A 25,800-nucleotide genomic window follows, 5' to 3' on the forward strand; every position below is an offset into this window, starting at 1 on the left:
GCGCTAAAATTTAGAGATAGATAGATAGATAGATAGATAGATAGATAGATAGATAGATAGATAGATAGATAGATAGATAGATAGATAGATATACTTCTTACATGTAGTAGCCAAGGCTGATAGGGCATCGCTTTCAGATTCATCCTCAAAGATGGCTGACAGAGAGACTTCATACTCTGTGCTATGTGTCAATCCGTCAATAAGATAAGAGTTGATGTTCCCTTTAATTATAGCCTAGACAAAACAAACATATTGTAGTATCAATCTACACATTTAGTCCCATTTGCTTAACATAGAGTAGTTGTAGAGTTTAACCTTGTCTCTAAAGATGCCTATAACAACAAATCAGTAGCTAGTTTACCTCTTGGGTTGTGCCGCCTCTCCGGGGTGTCCACTGCAGTTTGTACATAGTTATATCTGGCGCAAAATGTGTCCAATAAGCCACAAAACTGTGCGAGGTGATATCCCTGACTTTCAGATCACGAGGAGATGGTACCGGCTCTGTGAAAGAACAACATTAAAATGGAAGCTTTTATTATTATTGAACTCTATGGCACCTATATCTTCCAAGGCCCTCTACAAAGTGATAGATATCACAGTTGTGAGTAGTACAATTATTATATTGCTGAAAGCTCCAGGTGTACACAGGTGTACAGTAATAGAAAGCCATAACAAGATACAATAGATGAGAGCCCTACCTATAGCTCCAGTTTGGGGATGGTAAGCACTAGGGATGCAGTGATATATTGGGCGCCAAAACTTAACGGCCAAAAATAGGGTTATCAGTGTTTTGCAGATAGAAAAAAAGATGCAATAATGTCAGCTGAAAAAAAGCATGTGATTTTGCCATGATTTTATTGTATTTACAGTGCATTATTCATAGGTCACGTGACTCAAAAATAGCATAAAAAACGCAACACAGGTATGTTTTTTATGTTTTGCTGCATTTTCAATGCATTTCAATGGGGAGGTGCGTTTGTGGTGAGTTTTTTTTTAACTGACCAAATATGCACCACAAATGTATCAAGCAGGATTTTTAACACTGCAACAGAAGCGCAAAGAACCAGTGTGAAAACATACATAGAATTTAAAGGGATGCATTTTACTTGAGCTTTTCTTGCACTTTTTTTTACGCAAAATATGAAGGCAGCCTATCGGCCGAAAAGGTGCTGCTGATGGTCAAAAATAGATTCATATTAATTTAAATTCATGATATTAATTAAAAAGTCAAATATATATCATTTATATATATATATATATAAAAAAAATATATATATATATTTTTTTTAAGAATTGTCTATTTTGGTTTTAGTTTTTAGCCAAGTGCATCCTGAATTTTCAGTTTCTGTGCACCACTGGCAATGTTAAGCGGCTAGAAAGTTTCAGTAGGCTTTTACCAAGTTTCTGAAGTTTGCTAAAAGTCAAGTTATGATCTTTGTCAAAGTGTATCTCCAGACAAAAACATTTTCTTTAGTTTCGGACAGAGTTGAGAAGGGATAGTCACGTTTTTATTCATGTCTGTGTCCTCATTGGAAAGATTCACCCCTCTATTTGGAGAAAGATCCAGAAAATTTAAAGTTTCAGGGCTGTTCTTAGGTCAGGATTTTCTCCTATGAAGACAGGTGTTCCAGGGACAACTAAGTAGGGAATTTCCCACACTTTGGGAGACTATCTGTTGTATCTGTAGATGGGAAGTGAAGGGGAATTTCCCTCAATTGTACATAGACAACAAAAAAAAAAATGGACAGAAGTTTTAACCCTTATCCACTCTATCAAAAACTAAAAAAACAGGCTATACATACACTTTAAAAATTTCCAAAATGAAGTTGAAGTTTGAAGGCTTTAAAAAGCTCTTTGAAGTTGTTTGAAGCTTAGGCTGGCCATACACTATACAATTTTCTTGTTCAACTTTCCTTTAGATTTACCAAAACCATGTAATATAGGGTCAAACCTAAACACTTTCAATTTATATGCAGTCAGGCAGGCCCTTGCACTACATAGTTTAAGGTAAATCTAAAGGAAATTGAATAAGAAAATTGTATAGTGTATGGCCAGCCTTACTGTACACACTGCTGTTGCATAACTCAACGCATGTGTGTACAAGAGCTAATACAACTTTTATATTATATTTAAATATTGCTTTTAAGCAATAATAATTTTATTTTCCATTTACTTGTTTTTAGGTGTTTTTTATAGTTCCCTCTTCCTATCAGTCAAGCAATTACTTTCCCCTTTAGCTGAGACCGAATTACATATGATTGAAGCAATGAGAGATTCAGTTATTGATGTTGTTTCAGGAAATTGGGACCTTCCAATATGGTCTGCACACAGTGGAGTTAAGGGATGAAGGAGGCAACTGGGCTCTCCTCCCCTCATCTGCTTCTTTCCATTCCTTTGAATTGCGCTCCACCTGCATTGGAATCCTGAGTGCACATTTGTAAAACACTTCATTATACTTCATACATGAATGATGTTTTTGTTTTCATGTCCAGTGCTTTATAAATTGAGCTGCAATTGCATAATAGGTGGCCACTAATGGACTATTTCTCCTATTCAATCATATGCAGTGCTGTATCCTGGTCTAGGCCAACAAGGCCCAGGCCCAGGGCGGCACTTTGCAGGGGGGCAGCAGAAAAAATATTTAATTATTTGTATAATGACTATGGACTTCCTATTTATTATACAAATAAGTGAAATAATCCTATAATTACAATCAGTGGCAGCAAACACAAGTCCAAATATCTTAAAAGAGTAATGTTACTAATCCCATGACATAAGGCTGTACTAATGGGCACTGATGGGGCTGCACTGGTGACCACTGATGAGGCCACACTGATATGCTGCACTGATGGGCAGTAAAGAGGTGGCACTGATAAGGCTGCAACGATGAGGCTGAACTTATGGGAACTGATGAAGTTATGCTGATGGGCACTGATAGACTGTGGTTGTGGTCTGTGGTTTACAGATGACAGGGTGGGTCATAAACAGGAAGGGGTGTAGCCTTTACAGGAAGGGGTGGGTCATATTTAAATTAGGGGGTGCACAAGTTTAGTCAGGCCTAGGGCAGCACAAAACCTAAATACACCACTGATCATATGTCTGAAGGGTTCATCTCACAAGATCTCCTAACAATCACCCAGCAATGTCCTACTGACATTGGATAACAGTGTAAAACGGTTTGAACAAGAGACAGCATCATGTTTATAGGGCACTAGCAGATAACACAGCCTGAAGCTTCTTGGAGGGAGAAGTAATTGAATTTGCTGGAAAACCTTGCTCCTTGGATATATCCATGAATGTACTCTAAGTTCCTGTGCTTCTCTCCCACCAACAGCGGGTGGTGACAACCTCCAGAATCAATAATTTCACCTCACTGTCTGCATGCAAAAGTAGTTGATCCATACACTGCAGGACCCTTATGTACAAAAAATGTATAAACTGTCAGCAGCAACAGAGAAAACTCTACCCATGTCCTCCCTGACAGATTCAAGTTTTTGTAGGCAAGTAATCTGGTAATAGATGTGTTTGCAATACACCTTTTCTACCTCTCTTCATAGGCTAACCATCTACTAAACACCACAAGTCTTTGGGACCTGGGGTCAGCATTAATTCCTTAAGGCTGATGGAACATGGTCATATGTTTGACTGACCTTTAATGCCTATGGAAGCCTTTACACTACAGGATACTGAGTATCTAAATTTAAAAAATGCCCATTAGCCCGAGAGTAAAGGAGGTTTAAGCTGCCCACATTTACCTAATGACTCTGACTTACTTGTAGTAAAAGTGCCTGTGAGGGCCTCAGATTGTCCCTCGTCAAAAACAGAGAAAATGGCCACCGTGTACTCTGTGAGAGATGCCAGTTTCTTTAAATTGTAGGATGAAATTCGACCAACTTCCACCTGTAAAATGAAGACATTACCAATGTTATATTACCTTCTGTAGGATTACTATGAAACTAAGGTGAAGAGCTCAGCCAATACCTTGTTTAGATAACCACTCAACATCATGCACAGGCCAAGATGGTACCAGTAATGTTAATGGGTTCATAAAGGTGCTATTAACATAGAGAACAGAGAGAAAGAGGAAGATAGCATAGTCAGAGGGGTTAATACTAAAAAGGTGAATTTGTTATGCAGGCAAAAAATACAGAACGTATCAATTTAAAATAATATTTAAAGAAACAAAGTGCTGTTAGTGGAAAACCTATTTTTCTGATGGTTATAACAGTCATTAAATAACCCTTTCCCATCAACCACCTCTCGGCCCTTTAAGGGTTCTAAAAGCTGGGAGGCGGAGGTGGGTGTTCGGATCATGTGACCGCTGTGATTGGCAGTCACAGCGATCAAATGATCGGAAAGCTCCCAATCGCTAGTATGCATCGGAAGCTTTCCAGTATTCGCTGGTGAGCGCAGTACATTGTTTTAACAGGGCCATATATAAGTGGCCTCTCTGCGTTAAGGCCCATCCGCCAAGTGCCCACATATATGCATGCAGCCGGCATCAAGGGGTTAAATTCAGAACAAGAAAACATATCCAGTAAATCTCTGCATTACATGTACATTTCCTTATGTTCTGTCTAGGTAAAGTGGAACTAAACCCTCCTATCCTTTTCAGCCAAGGAAGCTGCCATCTTAGCCTCTGTTTGATCTGCAACAGCCATGGTGCTGCCCATGTGATCAATTATGACATCAGCCCTTTAATGGTTTTACAGTTTGGTTGAGAGCACAAGCAGATGTGCCAGTTAGCATTCCTGGCATGCTGGGAATGTTAAGCCCCGTACACACGATCAGATTATCGAATGATCTGTCGTCCGTTTTTTGTGGCATGCTAGTCTGATGTGGAAAGTGAAGAAGTTATTTTCATACGAATTTTCCCGTACGACAGAATTCTACTTCAGAAGTGATGTCATGTGTGGATTGATTTGTATGTGTTCTTTCATCTCTGAGCATGCCTAGTCTTGCTCTTAAGATTTATTTCCATCAAAAACTGTACTAATGAGACGAAAATCGGACATTATGTTGACGGACGAAAAATTTTATAGCCTGCACATCAGGATTTTGTCGGCCGAAAAGTCGGAGTCGGCTGTCGAAAGCACCGTACTAACAATCCGAAAATCGGCAGATCGTTCGTCGGACGAAATTTCCCTTCAGATTTTCTTATCGTGTGTACGGGCCTTAACTGTTTTTTGAAACCCTAAATCAATGGATTTTGTTCCCTTTTAAAACACTACAAGTATAGAAAAATCTTTTCCTATGGGCAATCCGTAGTTTTTTTTTGTGTGGCTGCTTAAAGCTATGGGTAGTGAGATATTTTTCTCTTCACAAAAACTTTTCATAATCTCCGATCTTTATATGACCTACCTTTTATTTACCAAAACTTTGTAATATATGGGCCTACCTAAAACATTCAATCAACTTGTATCCCATTAGACGGACCCTTGTACTACATAGTTGTTGGTAGATCTATTGTACAGTCAGATTGTAATGTTAATACTAAACATAAAGCTTTTCACCCACATTTAACCAACCACTTTCTAATTACAAAGAAGATCTAATCAAGCCAACCAACAGCTCTGATTGTGTTGATAGATATTCTTTGGTGGTAGGTACCCTTGATTTATATACAGTAGATGCTTATGGGATTAAAAATGAACTGAGGCTGTTGGAAAATGACACCTAACTGATTGTATATATATATATATATATATATATATATATATACAATTATTTTTCTTTGAGGTTGTAAGTAGACCTTATGAAACATTCTAACCTTTGTCTGAACTTTAAGCTCACTATGCACCTTCCCAGCTCTGTGCTTGAAATCCAGTTACATCTGCAGGTAAAGGAATGTGCATTTTAGCAGCTAATGCAGGCACTCCCACTATCAGGCTGGATATTTTATACTGAAAGTGATGAAGCCAGTGAGCCAGCATAGCAATGCCTAGGCAACAAATATTTTCAGGGTCATTGATAGCAAACCCCCACATGTTGTCCGTATTGTCTTAAAAAATAGGAAGCAAAAAAACCATAGAAAAAATGCTAAGAAAGAGTGTCACTGGTATTAAAACAAACACAATGAAGAACAATAATATTCAAGATGAGCCTGTAGGTAGGTTTAGTATTATTCAGAGGGAAAATAAATCATTATAATAGGACAGTGGAAATAGTTTTCAGATCAGCGCCACAACCATTGGTCCCTCCATACATGCCAGGGTGGTGGGTGTAATCCTAGACTCTGACCTCTCCTTCAGCCCCCACATCCAATCACTGATTAAATCTTGCCGTCTTAACCTTCGCAATATTTCCAGAATTCGCCCCTTCCTGACTAACAACACCACAAAACAACTTATTCACTCCTTGGTTATTTCCCAAATTGACTACTGCAACTCCCTCCTTACTGGGCTACCTGTACACAGGCTATCCCCCTTCAGTCTATTATGAATGCTGCTGTTAGACTAAAACACCTTACTAACTGATCTGTGACTGCTGCTTCTCCCTGCCAATCCCTTCACTGGCTTCCCCTACCCCATCGTATAAAATTTAAAATACTAACCACAACATACAAGGCCATCCACAACACAACCTCCAGCTACATCACCCCCAGCTACATCACCAACCTCATCTGCAGATATCACCCAAATTGTCCTCTTTGCTCCTCCGAAGACCTCTTGCTCTCTAGCTCCCTTGTTACCTCCTCCCAAGCTCTCCTCCAGGACTTCTCCAGAGCCTCTCCTATCCTCTGGAACTCCCTTCCCCAGTATGTCCGGCTAGCTACTACCCTATCCGCCTTTAGGCATTTCTTGAAAACTCATTTATTCAGGGGAGCCTACCCCACCTCCACCTAGGAACTCTACCTGAGTCACCTCCACCAGATCCTCCTCCTCAGCTATTACCTTTTGTACCACCTTCCCTTCCCTTTGGATTGTAAGCTCCATGAGCACGGCCCTCCTATTCCTTCTGTATTTGAACTCTATTGTAATGGTGCTGTCCCCCTTTATATTGTAAAGTTCTCGTAAACTTTTGGCACTATATAAATCCTGTATAATAATAAAAATGTTTGGGTTACTCACATCGTTGATGTCTGAATCTCCTGTTTTCACGTACATAATCCGGTAACCATTAACATTCTTGTGCGAGTGGTCCCAGGAGACGGTGGCTGAGCTGTGCTCAATGTTTGAAAATCTGAGGTCTCTGGGAGGAGTTAACGGCACTGTAGACAAAGAGAAGGCAGTGACTGGAACATGATGACTGATGAATGGGTGGATGGAAGTATGGTTGGAAATCCATGCGCAATCTTACCACTGCTCATCCACATTGACAGGCAGGTACATAAATAAGAGCATTCGACTGAACATTGATGTTTATGTTAATGTGGAAAGCATTAGAAGTGTGTAGCTGGTTGACACTACCAGAGCTGCTTATTATAGGGGATGCAAAAGAGATCAGAACAAATTTTGTAACCTGCCCAATTTACTATTGCCACAGACAGCAACTGGCTGGAAGGGTCTGGGGCCTGCAGTAGATGTAAAATTTCACCCAATCTGGAAGGAACAATACATCTAGGCAGTTGTCATCCCATGAATATAGGTCGTTTAAAGGGTATCGCTAGGCCAAATTTTTTTTAGATTTGGATAGAGTGGAGAAGGGTTGGACCCTGTAATGTGTAAGTCACCATTGGTGAAATTAATCTTGTGCTGTCGACCAATGCCACATGGAAAAAAAGTGAGGGGAAGTCAAAAACTTTAGTGTTGTCCCCAAAACAAGAGGTAGGTGGAAATGGGGAAATTTTCAATAAGGACATCTGTCTAATATGGAATTCCTCTCACTTTGGGAGATTTAAAAAAAATAAATAAATAAAAAATCGGGGCTACACATATACTTCAAAGTCCAACTCATGCCAAATCTTTTTGTTTTTCTTTAGAATAAGGAAGGTTTACATCATTTGTCATGTTTCTATTGCCTAGGGAAGTGGGTTTTGGTAGTGCTATATTTCCTAATATTAATTTGTTTTCTGGTCAGGTGTATTTTCTGCTGTTACAGGAGTGGGTAGACTGCTCTCTGGTATACCAGCGCCACTTGAAGCTCTTAGGAAAATATATTGGATATGCAGAAAAAAGAGTGCCACACAGATTTTGGAAGTCCTAATTTAGATTTTGGTAGTGTCTGTAAAGCAGCCAATGCATTTCATGAGTGCTAAAGGTCTTCCTTCATCAGGTCTTGAAAAATTTGAAATAGAGAAGATCTGAACATTAAAAAAGATATCTCCTAAGCAAATATTTCTGCAGAAAGCTTGAAGCCTGCTCCAGTCACTGGTTTATTAGTTGCTTTTTGCTGCTCAAACAACTAAACCTGCAAACATTTTTGCCCAAGATATTGTTTTTTGAAGTGGGTGAATAACGATACTGAATGTGCTATAATTTGTTGGTGGGTGTAGAGCTAATCTTGAATGAGTCTGATACTTGATCCATTAAAAATATAACCCTGTGGGTTAAGATAGAATAGTTATATACAAAAATAGAGGGAAAAAGCTTTGCTTTGTACCCTTGAAGCCCCTTCTAGTAAGTTAATGGCATCTGCCTCTTACATACATGTTGTTTCCTGTCCTGTGAGTGGATCACTGGCCTCTTCTCCAAACATTGCATAGACTGTCACTGTGTATTCTGTACTGGGAGTCAGTTCGTCCAATTGAACATCAGTAATGGATGCAGGAACCTTCATCTGAAAAAAAGTATGAGATACATTCAATTTACTTTTCAATAGTTTTTATTAAGAATTTTTTAAGATAACAGTAAACAAAGTTAACGTTTACAGCAACCACAAAGAGGCTGTACATTAGAAGTGATAAAGCATACATCAATGCACAAACACACAATACACCCACACACAATACACACACAATACACCCAACTACAAGTGGCGATTTGCCCAAGGGACAGTCCGCACCCAACCAATGAGGGCGCCCAGGCGGTGCCGGAGAAACGGGACCGCAAGCCCAGCCACCCCACTGGGGACAACACTGTGCCCGGACCCGCCCCCCGCAACCCCCGGCCCCACCCCAGGCACCCCCAGGGTACAAACGTCCCCCCAGCGAATCCCCATATGAACACATAAGCTTAGTGGGTGTCATGAGTAATGGTAACAACCGCAATATGGAAAGATATGAACAGAAGAGTCAAAGAGATACAATCAATTTAATAGCTGCCAGTGCTAAATATATGTCACTACACAAAGCGGAGAACGTTGTTTTGCACTTTCATCCAGCAGTCTGTTCCATCACTGTTCTAAGACAAACCAGACAAATTATAATGAAATAAAGATATACAGGGAGAGTGGGAGCCCCTTATAATGGCCACAACAGGTCTGTAGACCTGGGAACTTAGCATAGAAACCTTACAAATTGAGGGCTATAGCATAAGAAAATTCCAAGTGGTTTAACTATCTTGCATGTACTAAAAGCTGGAATATCAGTTCAGAGTATGTCACTACACAAAGCGGGGACGGTTGTTTTGCGCTCTCATCCAGCATTCTGTTCCATCACTGTTCTAAGACAAACCAGAGGAAAATAATAATGTCCCTCAAAAAATAATTAGCAACAGGGAGCTTATAAAATAAATCCAGGTTCCTAGATTCAAATTAAATTCAGGGGAATTTCTTGCAATTGATACGGAGGCTTCGAAGTACAGATACAAGTATGTAACAATTTCAAGGGGTTAACCCAAATTTGGCAGATCTTTATGGTAAGTCGCTGGTGAAGTTGCAATGTCCTAGTCCACAAAATGCTGACCTACAACATTTAGTGTAGATGTCAGATGCATGTAAAGCCACTTATAATCTAATTTAGACTTCATATAAGTAATTCATTTAGCATATAGACATGAACAAATAATTAAAGATCCAATCTGTTTAGAAGTAATATTTTAGTTACATATGCAGCCTTGTGGATTGATTCAGCCCATGGCTTATTTTTTGCCTTGGATTCTTCAGCAGTGAGATCTCTACTAATTCCCACTTCTGATGCAGTCCATCTGGGAGATTTGGGAGTTTTCACCCAAACTTTGTGTTTCAGCTTCTTTTTTTGTTTCCCATAATACGACATGTTATCAAATGAAATAAAGATATACGGGGAGGGTGGGAGCCCATTATAATGGCCACAACAGGTCTGTAGACCTGGGAACTTAGCATAGAAACCTTACAAATTGAGGGCTATAGCATAAGAAAATTCCAAGTGGTTTAACTATCTTGCATGTACTAAAAGCTGGAATATCAGTTCAGAGTATGTCACTACACAAAGCGGGGACGGTTGTTTTGCGCTCTCATTCAGCAGTCTGTTCCATCACTGTTCTAAGACAAACCAGAGGAAAATAATAATGTCCCTCAAAAAATAATTAGCAACAGGGAGCTTATAAAATAAATCCAGGTTCCTAGATTCAAATTAAATTCAGGGGAATTTCTTGCAATTGATACGGAGGCTTCGAAGTACAGATACAAGTATGTAACAATTTCAAGGGGTTAACCCAAATTTGGCAGATCTTTATGGTAAGTCGCTGGTGAAGTTGCAATGTCCTAGTCCACAAAATGCTGACCTACAACATTTAGTGTAGATGTCAGATGCATGTAAAGTCACTTATAATCTAATTTAGACTTCATATAAGTAATTCATTTAGCATATAGACATGAACAAATAATTAAAGATCCAATCTGTTTAGAAGTAATATTTTAGTTACATATGCAGCCTTGTGGATTGATTCAGCCCATGGCTTATTTTTTGCCTTGGATTCTTCAGCAGTGAGATCTCTACTAATTCCCACTTCTGATGCAGTCCATCTGGGAGATTTGGGAGTTTTCACCCAAACTTTGTGTTTCAGCTTCTTTTTTTGTTTCCCATAATACGACATGTTATCAAATGAAATAAAGATATACGGGGAGGGTGGGAGCCCATTATAATGGCCACAACAGGTCTGCAGACCTGGGAACTTAGCATAGAAACCTTACAAATTGAGGGCTATAGCATAAGAACATGCCAAGTGGTTTAACTATTTAGCATGTACTAAAAGCTGGAATATTAGTTCGGAGTGGACTGACCCTTAAAAATCTCTCACTGTCAGCAATTTGTTGGTCCTTCTAGACTCATCAGTAACAGGTTTTACACCAGGAGTTTTTTTTTTTTTTTTTTATCCAATTTACATTTGCCTTAAAGAGAAAAAAACATTTCTCTCTGGGTGATCAATGTACATTGCAAGGATTTTAACAAACTTTGTTTCAGAATCCTACCTTTTGTTAATCTAAAGGTATAGCTGTTTGTTTGTCTGTGTCCATGTGTATGCAATCTGTATGGGAGAGGTTTTATAATTATAAATCAGCTGCTGCACCTGCATGGCTCAAATGAGGAAAGTGGCAGGGACTGCATCACCTTAAATGAGATTTCCCTTTAGGAGCATCCCACCAAAAGAAAATCGAACTTGCATCTTGATGAAGAGACATGCATGTGCATGTAAAAATGCATGCAGTGAAGGGCATTATAAACAAGTGCTACTATGTGAGCACAGATGCAAAATGACGCACACATTATCAATTAAAACATTCTATGATAACAATAGCCAGCACATGGCCGTTTTCCAACACGTTACAATATCATTGTGTTATTTTTTCCTACCTGCTGGTGGATAGCAATTGGTTTGGTACCTAGAATGTTTACTTCAAATTTTGGCACATTTTAAGAAAATTACCCAGTTTATGGTCAACCTAATTTCTGTGTATTGAAACTTACCTCTTTCTCATCTGCAGCTAATCCCTCAGTGAGGGGTGCATACAGGATCATGTAACCAGTGGCTCCTGCAACTCCACCCCATTGTGCTCTCATGCTTCGGTGGGTGACATCATACAATTCAAGATCGGTGGCCATTGGTAATGCCACTGAGAAATGACACAAAGCAAGAAGTATTGTGAGTTATATATAGTGGACTTAAAAACCAACATTATAGAGCTCTCAATATTTATTCTACAACTTAATTAAACAAAAGAAGTCACAGCTTCTTTTCCATATGCTTAAAAAGTACCCAGTGCACAATTTCTTTTTTTTTGTTTTTTTTTTTTTTTAAAGATAATTTTTATTGGTTTTTCAATCAAATAAAACAAGTAGTACTCGTATGCCAAACCGTGTACAAATACGAATGTTCATGGCAATAACAATATTACATGTTTGAGATAACACATCAGTGGAAACATGAAAAAATAACATTTCGTATACGAACATAACAACGATGCGATATGTAGTAAGGTTGCAAAATGTACCCTTCGACTAATTAGGTAGTTTAATTACAAGTGTACAAGCACGTACGTCCCCATTGGGGCACCAAAACGGGGGCAGAATATCTTAATAGTGCTAGAGGTCAAAAAATATTTTTTACCCTACCTTCTTACCAGAACTACCCTAGTTTATCACAAAACTGAAAAATGTTTGGAATATTCATGCACTTTATGTACTGATCCATCATATTGCCTGTGCTTCAATGGGCTGTACACATGCAGAACATAGATTTTTATGGGGGGGGGGGCTCTATGCTGGCTGAGCCTGGCTGATGTAGATGGTTTAAGTATAGTGAGAAGATAGTTAATTTAAAACATATTTCCATGACTTACAGGTGGTTTCACTGCCCCGCAGTCCTTCTGTTGTAGACCTGGAGTAAACAGCAAACACTGCTATCTGGTATTCTGTTAGAGACATTAGGTTCTTCAGCACTGTAGTGGACACACTGCCATCCACTATCACCTACAACAAAAGACAAGTTCTAAGCTCAACCACAAACAAAAACGTAATTAAAGCAGAACTACACTCCGTCTCAGCACGACAAACTAAAAAAACGATTTAATTCAATTTTATTATGAAAAGCAAACTCGCACATCCATCCAAGTCTCCGTGCTTTATTTTACAGAGAAAATACTTCAAAAAGCACCCCCTAGCATTTCTGGCCATGGCCAACTTAAAGTGGAGTTCCACCCATTTTAGTGACTTTAGATGTATGTAATCCCCTTTAAAATGACTTTTACCAATGGAAAGTTTTTTTTTTTTGTTGCTAGTAAATACCTTATTTTCTGCTTTATCTATCCTCTTCTCACATCCGAGTTCGGTCGGCGATTCGCAGTGTGTGCTGGGATGTATCTCAGGGCATGAAATCTCCCATTATTACACAGGAGATGAGCTGTACTGCGTGCTCTGCCCCGCCTCCGCCCCGCCTCCTCTCAGTGAGCTGTTTGTATGTATTGTATTGAGGACGTGCTCCGCCCCGCCTCCTCTCAGTGAGCGAGGACTGAAAGCATTATATCCTCACTGAGCTCACTGAGAGGAGGCGGGGCGGAGCACGGCCTCAATACAATACATACATGCAGCTCACTGAGAGGAGGTGGGGCGGAGGCGGGGCAGAGCACGCAGTGCAGCTCATCTCCTGTGTAATAATGCGAGATTTCATGCCCTGATATACATCCCAGCACACACTGCGAATCGCCGAATGACGTAATCGCCGACCGGACCCGGAAGTGAGAAGAGGATAAATAAAGCAGAAAATGAGGTATTTACTAGCAACAAAAAATAAATAAAAAACTTCCCATTGGTAAAAGTCGTTTTAAAGGGGATTACATACATCTATGTAATCCAATTTATTAAAAATGGGTGGAACTCCACTTTAAGTAAGGGCTGATGATTCCTGTAGCATTTACTTCATGGATCCATCTGCCCTTAGCTCATGCATGCAGGCAGAATGGCGTGCTTAGTTGAACTAACCCCTCTTCCCCTCTTGAAGACTCCTAGGATGGATGGCACCATTTGCCTAGGCCTAGAAACCAGGAAGTAACTGAAAAAAATGTAAAAATAGGTTTAAATCAAGTAAATATTATATACTTTCCTATCTATTTACTATTGCTAGCTGCACAATGATTAAAAGTAGTCAATGTTGATTGAGAGAGTGAAGTTCTGCTGAAAAATCAATATTATGTTACTATGTACAAACCACATTAAAAGCAGGCTGAACAAGTAGGTCCACACTTCCAGGGCCAGATTAACGTAGGGGCTATTGGAGCTGCAGCTCCAGGCCCCTACCTTTATATAGGCCCGGGTTGGCCATATTCACTGTTACCGCTCTTCTGTCACTTGTAAACACAGAAGTCTGGCTTCTATGCTCGCTTCCCCAGGCAGCTCCCTCAGAACCTCCCCACACAGCACGAAGGCCGGACAAGGAGGGACAGTTGCCGATGCATGGATGTGTTTATGGGCTTCAGAGACAGCATCCCATGTGGAATTAGGCATGCATGGCTGCACCCTTCCTCCTCTGGGTGCATGCCAAGGCACGGCCCTTAAGGCCCTTCAAAATCCTCAGCACCAAGCCCATGATGCTCTTAATCCGGCCCTGCACACTTCTCATTGTCCCACCACTCTAGCTGTTGATGGAAGATACGTACATTTTGGTGACCAGCTTTGGCCACATTATGGGAACATAAAAACCTACCTACAGATTCACTTTAAAAAAATAATGCTTTCGATATTGATTAAGGAAGACTGGTTCATAAAATCACATGCAGAAGATCAGGAGAATTTTTCAAAGGGTAAAAGACACTTCACCTGCATGCATCAAGCACTTAAGCATAGTACAAATGAGCCGAATGTCGGGCGGCATCGGCCAGTTAAATAGAAACTGGCCAACATTCGGCCTGTGTATACGGTAGCTGGTCTGACAGAAGTTTTCTGACAGGGGGGCCGCCCCCCGGTCAGAACACTATAGCACAGCAGGGGAGATCACTATACAAATATCAGAGAGTTAGTATAGTGGCTACAACCTGAGCTGTCAGTTTTCTTTCATTCAACTCTATGTGATTTTGGATATTTGAGTTGCCTCAATTACATTGTTTACATAATTGCTTTAGGCCATCAAAAGATGTTGTGTACCATGGTCCAACAAGGCCCAGGCCTAGGGCGGCACTTTGCAGGGGGGCAGCATAAAAGCTGCACCCCGCACAAAAAAAAAAACATGCTAATAAGTGTGGCGCTGCAGCCTAATGCTCCGCCTACCATCCTCTGCCCCCAGGTAGGGCAGGCATCCTGTCAATAATATAATTTCATTTCTTTAAACATCCTTGTCCTTGACATATACAATTAAGACTTTTAATTGTATATGATAGCAATAATATTTTGGACCTGCTTACCTCATATGTCCTATCGCAATATGTCACTGGATTAGTAAGGTTACTCCAATCTTATAAGATATTTGGACTTGTGTTTGCTGCCACTGATTATTTCACTTATTTGTATAATGACTATGGACGTCCTAGTCATTATACAAATAAGTGAAATATTCCTATAATTACAATCAGTGGCAGCAAACACAAGTCCAAATATCTTAGGCTGCACTAATGGGCACTGATAGGCTGCACTGGTGGCCACTGATGGGGCTGTACTGATGGCCACTAATGAGGCTACACTGATATGCTGCACTGATGAGGCTGCACTGATGGGCAGTAATGAGGCGGCAATGATAAGGCTGCACTGGAGAGGCTACGGCACTGATACACTGTGGTTGTGGTCTGTGGTTTACAGATGACAGAACGGGTCAGAAACAGGAAGGGGTGTGGTCTTTACAAGAAGGGGTGGGTCATATTTAAATTAGGGGGTGCACAAGTTTAGTCAGGCCTAGGGCAGCACAAAACCTAAATACGCCACTGGGTATGAGATATAAATAGGCCCTGATGATGATAATACTACTATGAACAACTGGTCTTAATGCTCCCGCCTCTTACCTCTTCCGGTTGTCCGCCTTTGGTGGGATAATAGACCACTCTGTATTTTTCCACATTTCCTGGTGCATGTGTCCAGCTAACTCGGAAACTTCTGGCCGTTACTTCCGATGTGACCAATTCAGAGGGAGATCCAACCACTTCAGCTCCCTCCCCTGTAAATGGAACATTCCAGAGTTTATTCTGTATTGGACTGTCTACATTGGATTTCTTCTGCTATGTCGTAAGTTTCCCTCAAATGTATTTAGTTAATTTTTCCAGGACAGGCTTCTGTTGGAGGCCCTCAAATAACAAGGACATTTTAGTGTAAATACATTCTTGAGCCATCAGTGATAAAACGAATGGGCGTACATGGTGACCATGATGACCAAGGAACAGGTCACTGCCTTAAGCCTCGTACACACGCATTGATAGTTGGCCGTGAATTTTCGGCCAACGTCCGATCGGCCGATTTTCGGCTTGTTAGTATGATGCTTTCGACAACCGACTCTGACTTTTCGGCCGAACAAAATCTGGTGTGCAGGCTATAAAATTTTTGTTGGCTGTCAACACAACGGCCGATTTTCCATCAGTCAGTACAGATTTCGGCAGACAAAAATCTTATGAGCAAGACTGGGCATGCTCAGAGAAGAAAAAACACACGAAAAGTAGACCAGCACATGACATCACTTCTGAAGTTGGTTTTTGTTGGCCGAGAAAATTCGTGTGCAGTCTAGAGCACATTTCAACCAACACAACAACACTGGACAAAAGCCAGCCGATCGGTCGGCCGATAATCGTTGCGTGTGTACGAGGCATTACTCCCAGAACCTCATAATATATGCTGGGCTGATTGCTATGAGTGGATATACACCGCCATTTAGATCTCTCAATCATAGCAGGACCCAAAATCAATGATACATGCTGGTTATAATATGGCTACTCACTTCCTGTTCAGACTTACAGCCTCTTGCAGTAGGAAGACTACCAGCATCAACTTTCTTCATGGTTTTAAAATGCCTTTGTGTTTTTTTTTAGTTTGAGCTGATCATCCAAAAATTTTCCAACGTGTCCCTTTGACAGAAGACGATTACAAAAATCTACTGATGTTAAAATGCCACACATTGTTTGACATTTGTCCAGTCCAGTAAGGACCGGCCAAATTTAAATCAGTGCTAGGCCAACTTTGCTTTCACAGAAAAAGCGGTGTCCAATTCTTGAATGCGCTGACTGGCAGAGGTGTATGAAACATAAAAAATGGCTGGAAAGAATTACAAAACCTTCCTCAGACAGGACAGTCCACCTATATACAGTGGATTTCAAATGTGTATTTAGCTGTTAAGTAATAGTTATTGATTCTAAAAACGTGTATGGCCAAATTATTGCACCAAATCTTAAGTGCTCAGGACAACCTCAACAATTTTAAGAGCAAGAAAACTCTTGTTTTATATTTAAGAGCATAAAAACTTTTTTTTTTTTAATGCTTTCTTTGCTAAACCATCAACAAAATAATAATCGCAAATTAATATTTCAATTTTTTTAAAATAAGGAATGTTATTTAAGGCATACAAACTGTGTGGTCATAAATATCTGTGGTCATAGGGGAGAAAACAGTGACTTATAGGGCACAGTAATTAAACCTTGACCTTGTCCATGTAATTATAGCCATATAATAACAATTAGTGTCCTTCAAACTCAGTAATTGCATTTCCTATATATTTATTATCCTGAGGGGTAGTAGAAGCCATGATGTATTTTCTAAACCCACTGACTAATGAGTCACCACGCTGGTTAATGCTGATTTATAGCTAGAAAATATGTTCTTTGCCACTAATCTTTAATAAAAAATAATGACAACCTTTTTCGGTGGCATGTCATATTATGACCATCAAATAAACAAAGATATTTAAAGGATGTCTTATTGCCTGGGGATCTCTGACATGTGCGCACAGAAACCCTTCAGTCTCAAGGTATCACACCTCAAAGCTATATAAAGTATTTCTCAAATGTAACCTGCACCATATTACATTATCATGTTGTCTTTAAATGCAAACCATATTTGACCCTTTTCAAGCCCAATTAATGTTTTAGTTTAAATCAGCTAAATAAATCCCAGTTGCATCAAAAGAAAAGTTGTGCAAAGTATTACAGAGTAAAAAAGGAAACTGGAAGCAGTGATCTCTCTGCGGAGGTAGGACAAACCCCCAGCTGAGTCAGAGCTAGAACTAATTAGAGAGCTAGAAGTCTAATGCAGCAGTTGGTATGCCTGACCTCTGCAGAGGGACCACTGCTTCCACACAGGGACCAAGGATCCTTCACTGCAGCATGCTGGCAAGGGACATGCTTTTCTACTCAAGCCGTGGCTGTTTTCTAAAGAAATTGAACTTTAGGATGTTGTAAATTGATTTTTTCGATACACCGGAATGCATTTAGTTGATTAAAAGTGAAAGTCAACTTCGGGTTCAAATGATAAGTACAGTTCAAGGCTTCAAAAAGTTACTACCTGTATGCAAAAGAAAAAAGCTCAAAAATCTCATCTCAGCAAGCATCAGTTTTTGAGCCAGCTCATCTGCACGTCTTTGCTGTATCATGTACACCACATGGTCGCTGGATTTTGTTCCAGAGCTGGTTCCTCCTCTGCAGTTGGGAAACAGGCTGGCATTCAATTTGTTGTCCTGGCTTATAATGAGTAGTGTCTAGCTTAACCCCTTTCCACCTAGCCCCAGCATCTCCTTAACAGGGTCCTTATCCCGGAGGACAGGAAGGTCTGCCCAATCACATGACACTGTGACTGGCTGTCAAAGTGGTCACATGATAGGGAGCCTATCCTGCTGCATCCTGATCATTGCTCGCTACAGACCAGGAACTGTCTATGACAGCTTGTCACTGTGGTGGGAGTGCGCAGTGAGTGCCTGCCACACTTGAACACATATGTGCTCAGTATGTGGAGCCAACCATCAGGACCTACATCTGTACCTGCAATCTCTGCTGTGTCTGGCAGTATCTTTTCTTGCTGAGCCACCTGAGATGCTGGACAGCTCCCTGCCTGATTCCTTAGACCAGTGGTCCTGAACCCTGGTCCTCGGGGGCCCACTAACAGGCCAGGTTTGCAAGATAACTGAAATACATCACAGGTGATATAATTTGCTGCTCAGTGATTGCAGTACTCTAGTCTTCATCTCCCCAAGGTAATACTTAAAATCTGGCCTGTTAGTGGGCCCTGAGGACCGGAGTTGAGGACCACTGCCTTAGACAACCTTACCTTGTGTCTTGCTTCTGTTCAAACTTGAACCCTTTGCTTTCCCCATTAACTTTCTATTTAAGCCTGCATTTTCACTTCCTGCTTGCCAGATTATTGCACTCTCTCCACCCAATATTTCACTCTGGTCACTGCTGTTGCCATCTGTATTTTTGCTACCATTCATTACCGATCTTTGACTTGTTCCTCGACTATGCTTCTGCTTGATCCTAATCTGCACCCACTTGTTACCAACCTTTAGGTTGTTTACTGACTACACTATTGCTTGATCCCTACCTGTTATATCTGCTACTGGACTCCAGTTTGCTCACCTACTGGTGGAGTGATCCTGAGGACCACAACCTGGTAATAAAATGCAGCAAAACTCATCCCCACCATCAGGAGCTCTGGTGAATACCAGCTAGAACTTAGACCCCATCACTTCGGATGAGCCTGCGTCATCCACAAGAGTGACCTGCTTGTATACCTATTCTGCTGGTAGGTTGGAGCTTCTCTGTTGCTATAACTACTGGTCTCTGAGCCAGACCACTGACCATGACACCCACCCTCTTTGCCACCACACATATTCATACCTGGGTGGAAACAGGTTATGACAGAGACTGCCTCCCAGTCTAACTGGAGATAAAGGACAGGAGAAATAAAGACATGCAACAAAGGGCATAAAAGTTCCAACCTGAAAACTGGCATTTTTACAGGGGCTTTATTTACCACAAAGGCACTCTCAGACTGATACCTAGGATGGCAAGGCTAGAGGGGGAAAAAACAAGCTTCAATATTAACAAACGGAGTTATTTATCATTATTTTGCTTCTTCTTCTGTCACCCCTAGGAAATGAATAGCCAAACTCAGCAAGAGAACTGTAGGGGGAAGCTTGTACGAGGAATGTTGAGAGAAGTCAGGGAAATCCCTATAGTTCAACAAACCATCTCTGATTTCTCTTCTCATTGCCTTTGCAATAACACACCTGTAAAGTATACAGTATATTATGACAGTTTTCACCACAAAAGTCACTTTGGAGATTGTAGTAAAGGCAGCATGATCAGATTGGAGCAGTATGATGTCTAAACATGGTCTTAAGTAGGTGTGACCATGGTGACCTTATCCATCTATCCATCTTTTGTGGAGGTGTCCAAAACTCCACCCTTATTGGGCAGGAGTGGTGCATAAATTAAACTCCAAGTGTCTTTTCCAGTTGACCCAAAATTCTGCCTACTAGGCATACTGGAGGAATTTGACTGTTCTACCCATACTAGAAAGGCCATAGGAAGAGCCCCGTTTCAGGGGCATAAATTATTTATGCTGCACTGGAAGTCTGAGGATCCTCCTATGGTTGGGGAATGGATTAAGAATGTAGGTGACATGCTGAGGATGGAGAAATGTATATACCAGCACCGGGGATGCATGCTTAAATATGAAAAATTGTGGATTCCCTAGTTGGATGTTCCTGGGCTTGCCCTGGTGGATCTGATCATGAACAGATTACGTATACTTAATGCCGGCTGAGGTTGCATATTCAATGCCTGTTGGTGCTGTATTTGTTATTTCCTTGTCTTTGTATCAGCTCTGGCCAAATGTTAGGTATTTGGGGTTAATGTCTAAAAGGATAAATGCTTTTAGTTTTTCTTAAATGTCTATATCCCTCCTATCGAATGTATTCACAATAGGTAATGTGTCGTATGGTAATGTCTGGCAATGTAATGTTGCGCAATTCTTTAATAAAGTTCTTTTTGGATTTAAAAAACATGGTCTTAAGTATTACAGCGACTTACAGAGTGATATTTAACTTTTTTTGGAAAGTTTTCAGAATTACACATACTGTATATATAGACTATCTAAAGCCTTCGGGCTTTGAAATTACATTGAAAGAAGCCTGTTATATAGTTGATATGAGTAAATTTGGCCATAGACCCTTACAACACTTACAGTATGTCTTAAATCTAAACTCAAGGCATACAGCACAGTTCACAGATACCATAAACATATATGAAGATTTTAACCTACTAAAAAATGTGTAATTCTGCATATCTAATCTTGTGGTCCAAACTTCCCGGGTAGACATCACAGCCTAGTCCTTTGACCACTTATGGAGCAGCAGAAGCACAGTTTAGTCAAAGCCATGCCCCAATCTTGATAATTGGGCAATAAAGGAGTATCACAGAGTTGTAAATATTCTCATTCTATTTTCTCCTCACTATAGTCTCTGTCAGTACATGTGGACTGCAGCAGAACCTGATTGGCTCACGGTGTTGTCCCTTCCTTCTCCCAGTCAGAGTGCTGCAGTGAATTATAGGAAACAGATTTCAAGATTTTGGGAACTGCATTTACTCGTACACTTTATATAAATGTATAACTGCATTTACTTTCACATTTTATTTTCTGCCGGGAAGTCCACAATAAAATTAAAATAAATAAAAGAGTATTTTTTAAGTTAATGTACCTTTAATATTAATATCGATATCTTCCACTCTCTCGCACACGGTTTTTGTAAGTGATCCAACAATGGAGTCCATGATGTTGAAGTCAGCTACGTTGTAAACATGGTCAGTGTGTGGTTCTGAGGCTATCTCCTTCAATTCATTAAGGTCAGCGTTTTTCACACCTTAAATGTCAATCATTTAGAATGTCAGTAGTGAGTTTGTTATAATCAATACAAATAAAGAAAAACACTCCAACATTATGTTAACAAAATATTTAAAGGGCAAATCCACCTAAAACTATGGAAGCCTAATTGTGTTCCATGTGGTTCAACATGCATAAGACCAGGTCTGCACTGACCATAGTCCTTCCTGATAAAGACATGGTGTATGAATGGATATGATGCTTAGTTTTAGACCTGCTGCAGCATGTGCCCCCCCCCCTTCCGGGTAACCCTGCTGGGATTCTCCCTGGACTAGGAACCTACCATGCTTGGACTTTTGCTGAATGGAGTTTGCTTCTCCGGAAGGTATGAACCTGGCAGCTTACATTCGTTATTTGGGGCTTGACACTGTTACATGTACAGTGTGCTGTTGAACTGATTTGCTGAATCTTCAGTAAAGCTGTTAACTGTTCTAAGCCTGGTCTGAAGTTATTCGAAGAGGTGCATGGTGGTACATGGCATATTAAAGGAACAGGGCCTGTAAAGCACACAGGAGGTATGGAGCGAGGCCACTACAAAAGGTTAACTCGGCAGAAGAGTTGGAGTCAGAGAGAAGTTGCCACAAGAACTGGTGGGAAAGGTATAGCAGCCAGTCATAAAGTATGGTGCCTGGCATGGGTAACAGGTCCTCCGGCAGTGAAGAGGTCGGAGATCTGGCTCCCTCCCTAGAGGTCAGTTCCCCCAAAACCTTGGTGTGGAGACCCCATGGACCTAGCTGCATTATATGGGAGAGCGAAGGAGTTACTATTGAGCACACATGAGGTCTGCCCTGGTGCTCAGCAGGACCACATTCTGTCACTGGGAGTGAGGTGGCAGAGGTACGCTGGACTGGTGGAAATGGTACAGGCTCAGCAGTATCCCTTCTAAATGCAACATACACAAGGAAGCAGTGTAGTAACATAGGAAAACACATTTTACAGCGGGACGCTGTAAAATAATTACTGCACATAGTGTATGGTTTATTTCTAAGCCTGGAGTAGTACCATAATGTTTAACTTCACATCAACCACCTGGTCCCAGGCATTGGTGAACTCGCACTCGGGAGAAGATACCCCCACATGCAAAGCGAGTAGGCCTTGCCTAAACACTCTTGACTTTTTTTTTGACCACTTAATTTCCTTTATACTGGCTTTTTAAAATAACAATTAATGTAATTTGGTATTGCTTAAAAAGGTTAATGTAGCATAACACATTTGGTAGCTTAATAATACATTTTTTATTGGAGGTCTGTACATCAGACCAGAAAGAGAGACAACTGGGGAGGAAAGAGGGACAGAGAGATTTGGTTTCAGATGAGGGAGATTCCTATATAAACAATGGCATTGCCTAATTCTGACTTTCAAAAGCCCGTCTTCATCCAAAATGTTTTTTTTTAGGTTTCATATGGAGCTGGAAAGGGCTAGAATTACTGTCAAGGTTTAAATATCATCTGTTTTGCCATGGGGGAAATTTTTCTTCTCTTCCTGTTCTGACTCTAACCACCTGGATAGTAGGTGAAGGAAACTAACCCTTGCAGGGGTGAAAGAGGTGCTAAACCTTCCTCATTGTGATAGAAAAGTTGTCCTTGTTGCTTCACGTGTTCATCCTGAGATTTCCCCTCACTTCCTGTTCTGCCTGACACCCATCAAATAGACAAGAATTGGGAAAATTCTCCTTCATTTCCTGTTCTGCCTAACACCCATCAAATAGACAGGAAGAGCGGAATTCTCATTCACTTCTTATTCTGTCTAACACTCATGAAATAGACAGGAACTGGGAAAATTTTCAATCACTTCTTGTTCTGTCTGACACTTCTCAAACAGACAGGTAGTAAGGAGAAATTTTGACAGCGGTTTTAACACCTTCATACTCTAACCCAGCCTTTTTCAACCTTTTTACCCCAGAGGAACCCTTGAAATAATTTTTAGGTCTCAGGGATTCTCTGATAAAATTACTTTTTTACTGGGGCGATCAGGATGCCACTCTTACAAACTGCTAGAAAAATTGTAAAAGTAAAAAAGAGATTTTGTGGGACTTTATATAAAGCACATGATCAACCAGAACATGTGCCTCCATCCCTGTTATATTAAAAGAAAGGGGGAGAAATTGGGACTTTAAATGAGGCGTGTGACATACAGATGGTGAAATTGATGCACAATGGCACATTTATTCATTCATGAAGGTACACAAAAAAAAAACATAGTAGGTACAGAAATAAAAAAGTATTAAATGAGAGCTAATGCATACATTGACATTAAATTGTAAATTCGCAATTAACCAAAATTCCATAAAAATCATATATAATCTGGATATAAACACGTGATAGTGTGAATGAAAATATTTTTTTTTTTTGGCGCCAAAACGCCAGCTGCACTTTTTTCTTCATTAGCATGTTTGAGGTATTCTCTTGAGCGCTGTTTGCCGTGTGGCATCAACCGCCCAGGGGAGGATGCCTCCCTTCCTAAGCACGCCAGGATGATCCTGGGAGTGTCTTGCGTGCCAGCCATTGGGGTATATATAGCACTCTTGGTGAAGACGATGGTCTCTCATGGTTTGCTCTCATTTCTGTATCTACTATTTTTTTCATGTGTACCTTTATGAATGAATAAATGTGGCAATTTTACAATCTGTGTGTCAAACACCTAATTTAAAGTCCCAATTTCTCCCCCCATCCTTCGCTAGAAAAAGTGTTGCCATCATGCTGCTGGCATTTCCAAGTATTGCTGAACAAAGAACTAACCAGGCACCAACAAATGGGAGGTCAATCAGCCACAGCTCAAGGAACCCCTATCAACCTCTGGAGGAGCCCTAGGTTAAGAATGGCTGCTTTTGCCAAAACAAATGAAAAAATGGCTGAAGTTGACCTTTAACTTTTACATTTCCACTTTGAAATTTTTCTGCCACAATGAAGCCAGCTCCATATTCCGCAGCACCTAAGGAATTGCAGCTTTCAGACCTTACTTGGTCCTGACTTCTCCACCAAAATGTTGGTATAATAAAACCAATTCATTCTGTTGGTCAACTGAAGGTTTATTATAAAAAAAAAAAACTTTTGCACAAGTAAACAACACAACAACATAACCTTGACACATTTTGCACAAAGTGCCTAATTGTTTCATTTTCCATTTGTTTAAAGTTCATCTCGGGGCAACAAAAAAGTTTTCCCATGTAGTAGAACTGTGCCTGCACTACACGGGTTATCTCCTTGTCTTTGTCTTGTGGAGAGAAAAAAGGAGATTTACTTACCTAACCCTCCTATCCTCCCAGCACAAGAGTGGTCTGGCGCCCCCACGCTCCAGCGGTCTTGAGTTGTGGAATGTTCCTGACATGATCAAGCCCAGAGCAGGCTTCCTAGACTAGAAACAGTCCACCACTGGACCGCGGGGGAGAGTGACATTTTCCAGTGGAACAAAGGATTAGGTGAGAAAAAATGAGCAATTGACGTGTGCAGCACAGCCCCACTGCATGGGAAAAAATGGATTTTTGTAAAATCTTACCGTAAAATCCTTTTCTCTTAGCTCATCGACAGACGTAGTCCTCGGTGATACACCACCTTCGGGTTATGTTACCTCCGCAGGAGCAGGACTAGACAGGAAATTAAAAAGCTCTGGCCACACCCTAGGGGCAGTCCCAGAGGGTATATCCTCTCTCTCTCTGCCTCAGCAAATCAGTTATGTGAAAAAGCAGTGCTTAGAGAATTTAACCCAACCCAACTCCAAAACAGAGGGGCGGGGACTACGTCTGTCGATGAGCTAAGAGAAAAGGATTTTACGGTAAGATTTTACAAAAATCCATTTTTCTCTAGCGCTCATCGACAGACGTAGTCCTCGGTGATACACCACCTTCGGGACGTCCCAGAGCAGTATCACAACTGAGGGGTGGGAAAATGGAAATCAAATCCCAATCTAGAAGGCCCAACCGGTGCCAACTAGAAGTTTACAATGCTCATCCTTAATGATGAGACTCAACCAAAAAAAAGAGAAAACAATTTTTTTTTTTTTTTTCAAACAGAAAAAAACCCTCGAGGTAGACCACCGGTCTCCTCAAATTGCGGCCTGCAAAACCTTGCGGCCAAATGAGGCATCCGCCGATGCCGTCACATCAATTTTATAGAATTTTGTAAAGGTATGTACCGACGACCAGGTGGCCGCCTTACATACCTGGA

At 40.7% G+C, this 25,800-nt stretch overlaps 1 protein-coding gene across 1 annotated transcript in view; it reads right to left on the bottom strand.

Moving 5' to 3' along the window:
• COL14A1 (collagen type XIV alpha 1 chain) overlaps positions 1-25,800 on the bottom strand; it is a 278,477-nt gene that overhangs the window by 123,501 nt on the left and 129,176 nt on the right. Inside the window, exons 10-18 of the mRNA XM_082259358.1 lie at positions 21,456-21,617; positions 15,784-15,935; positions 12,640-12,769; positions 11,768-11,913; positions 8,589-8,718; positions 7,071-7,210; positions 3,774-3,900; positions 362-501; positions 102-234 (exon numbers count right to left, since the gene is read on the bottom strand). Of these exons, the coding sequence (XP_082115484.1) occupies positions 102-234; positions 362-501; positions 3,774-3,900; positions 7,071-7,210; positions 8,589-8,718; positions 11,768-11,913; positions 12,640-12,769; positions 15,784-15,935; positions 21,456-21,617 (1,260 nt within the window). The remainder of the gene's footprint in view (positions 1-101; positions 235-361; positions 502-3,773; positions 3,901-7,070; positions 7,211-8,588; positions 8,719-11,767; positions 11,914-12,639; positions 12,770-15,783; positions 15,936-21,455; positions 21,618-25,800) is intronic.

This window comes from Pelophylax lessonae (assembly GCF_965119305.1).
Source record: "Pelophylax lessonae genome assembly, chromosome: 5".
Taxonomy (NCBI): domain Eukaryota; kingdom Metazoa; phylum Chordata; class Amphibia; order Anura; family Ranidae; genus Pelophylax; species Pelophylax lessonae.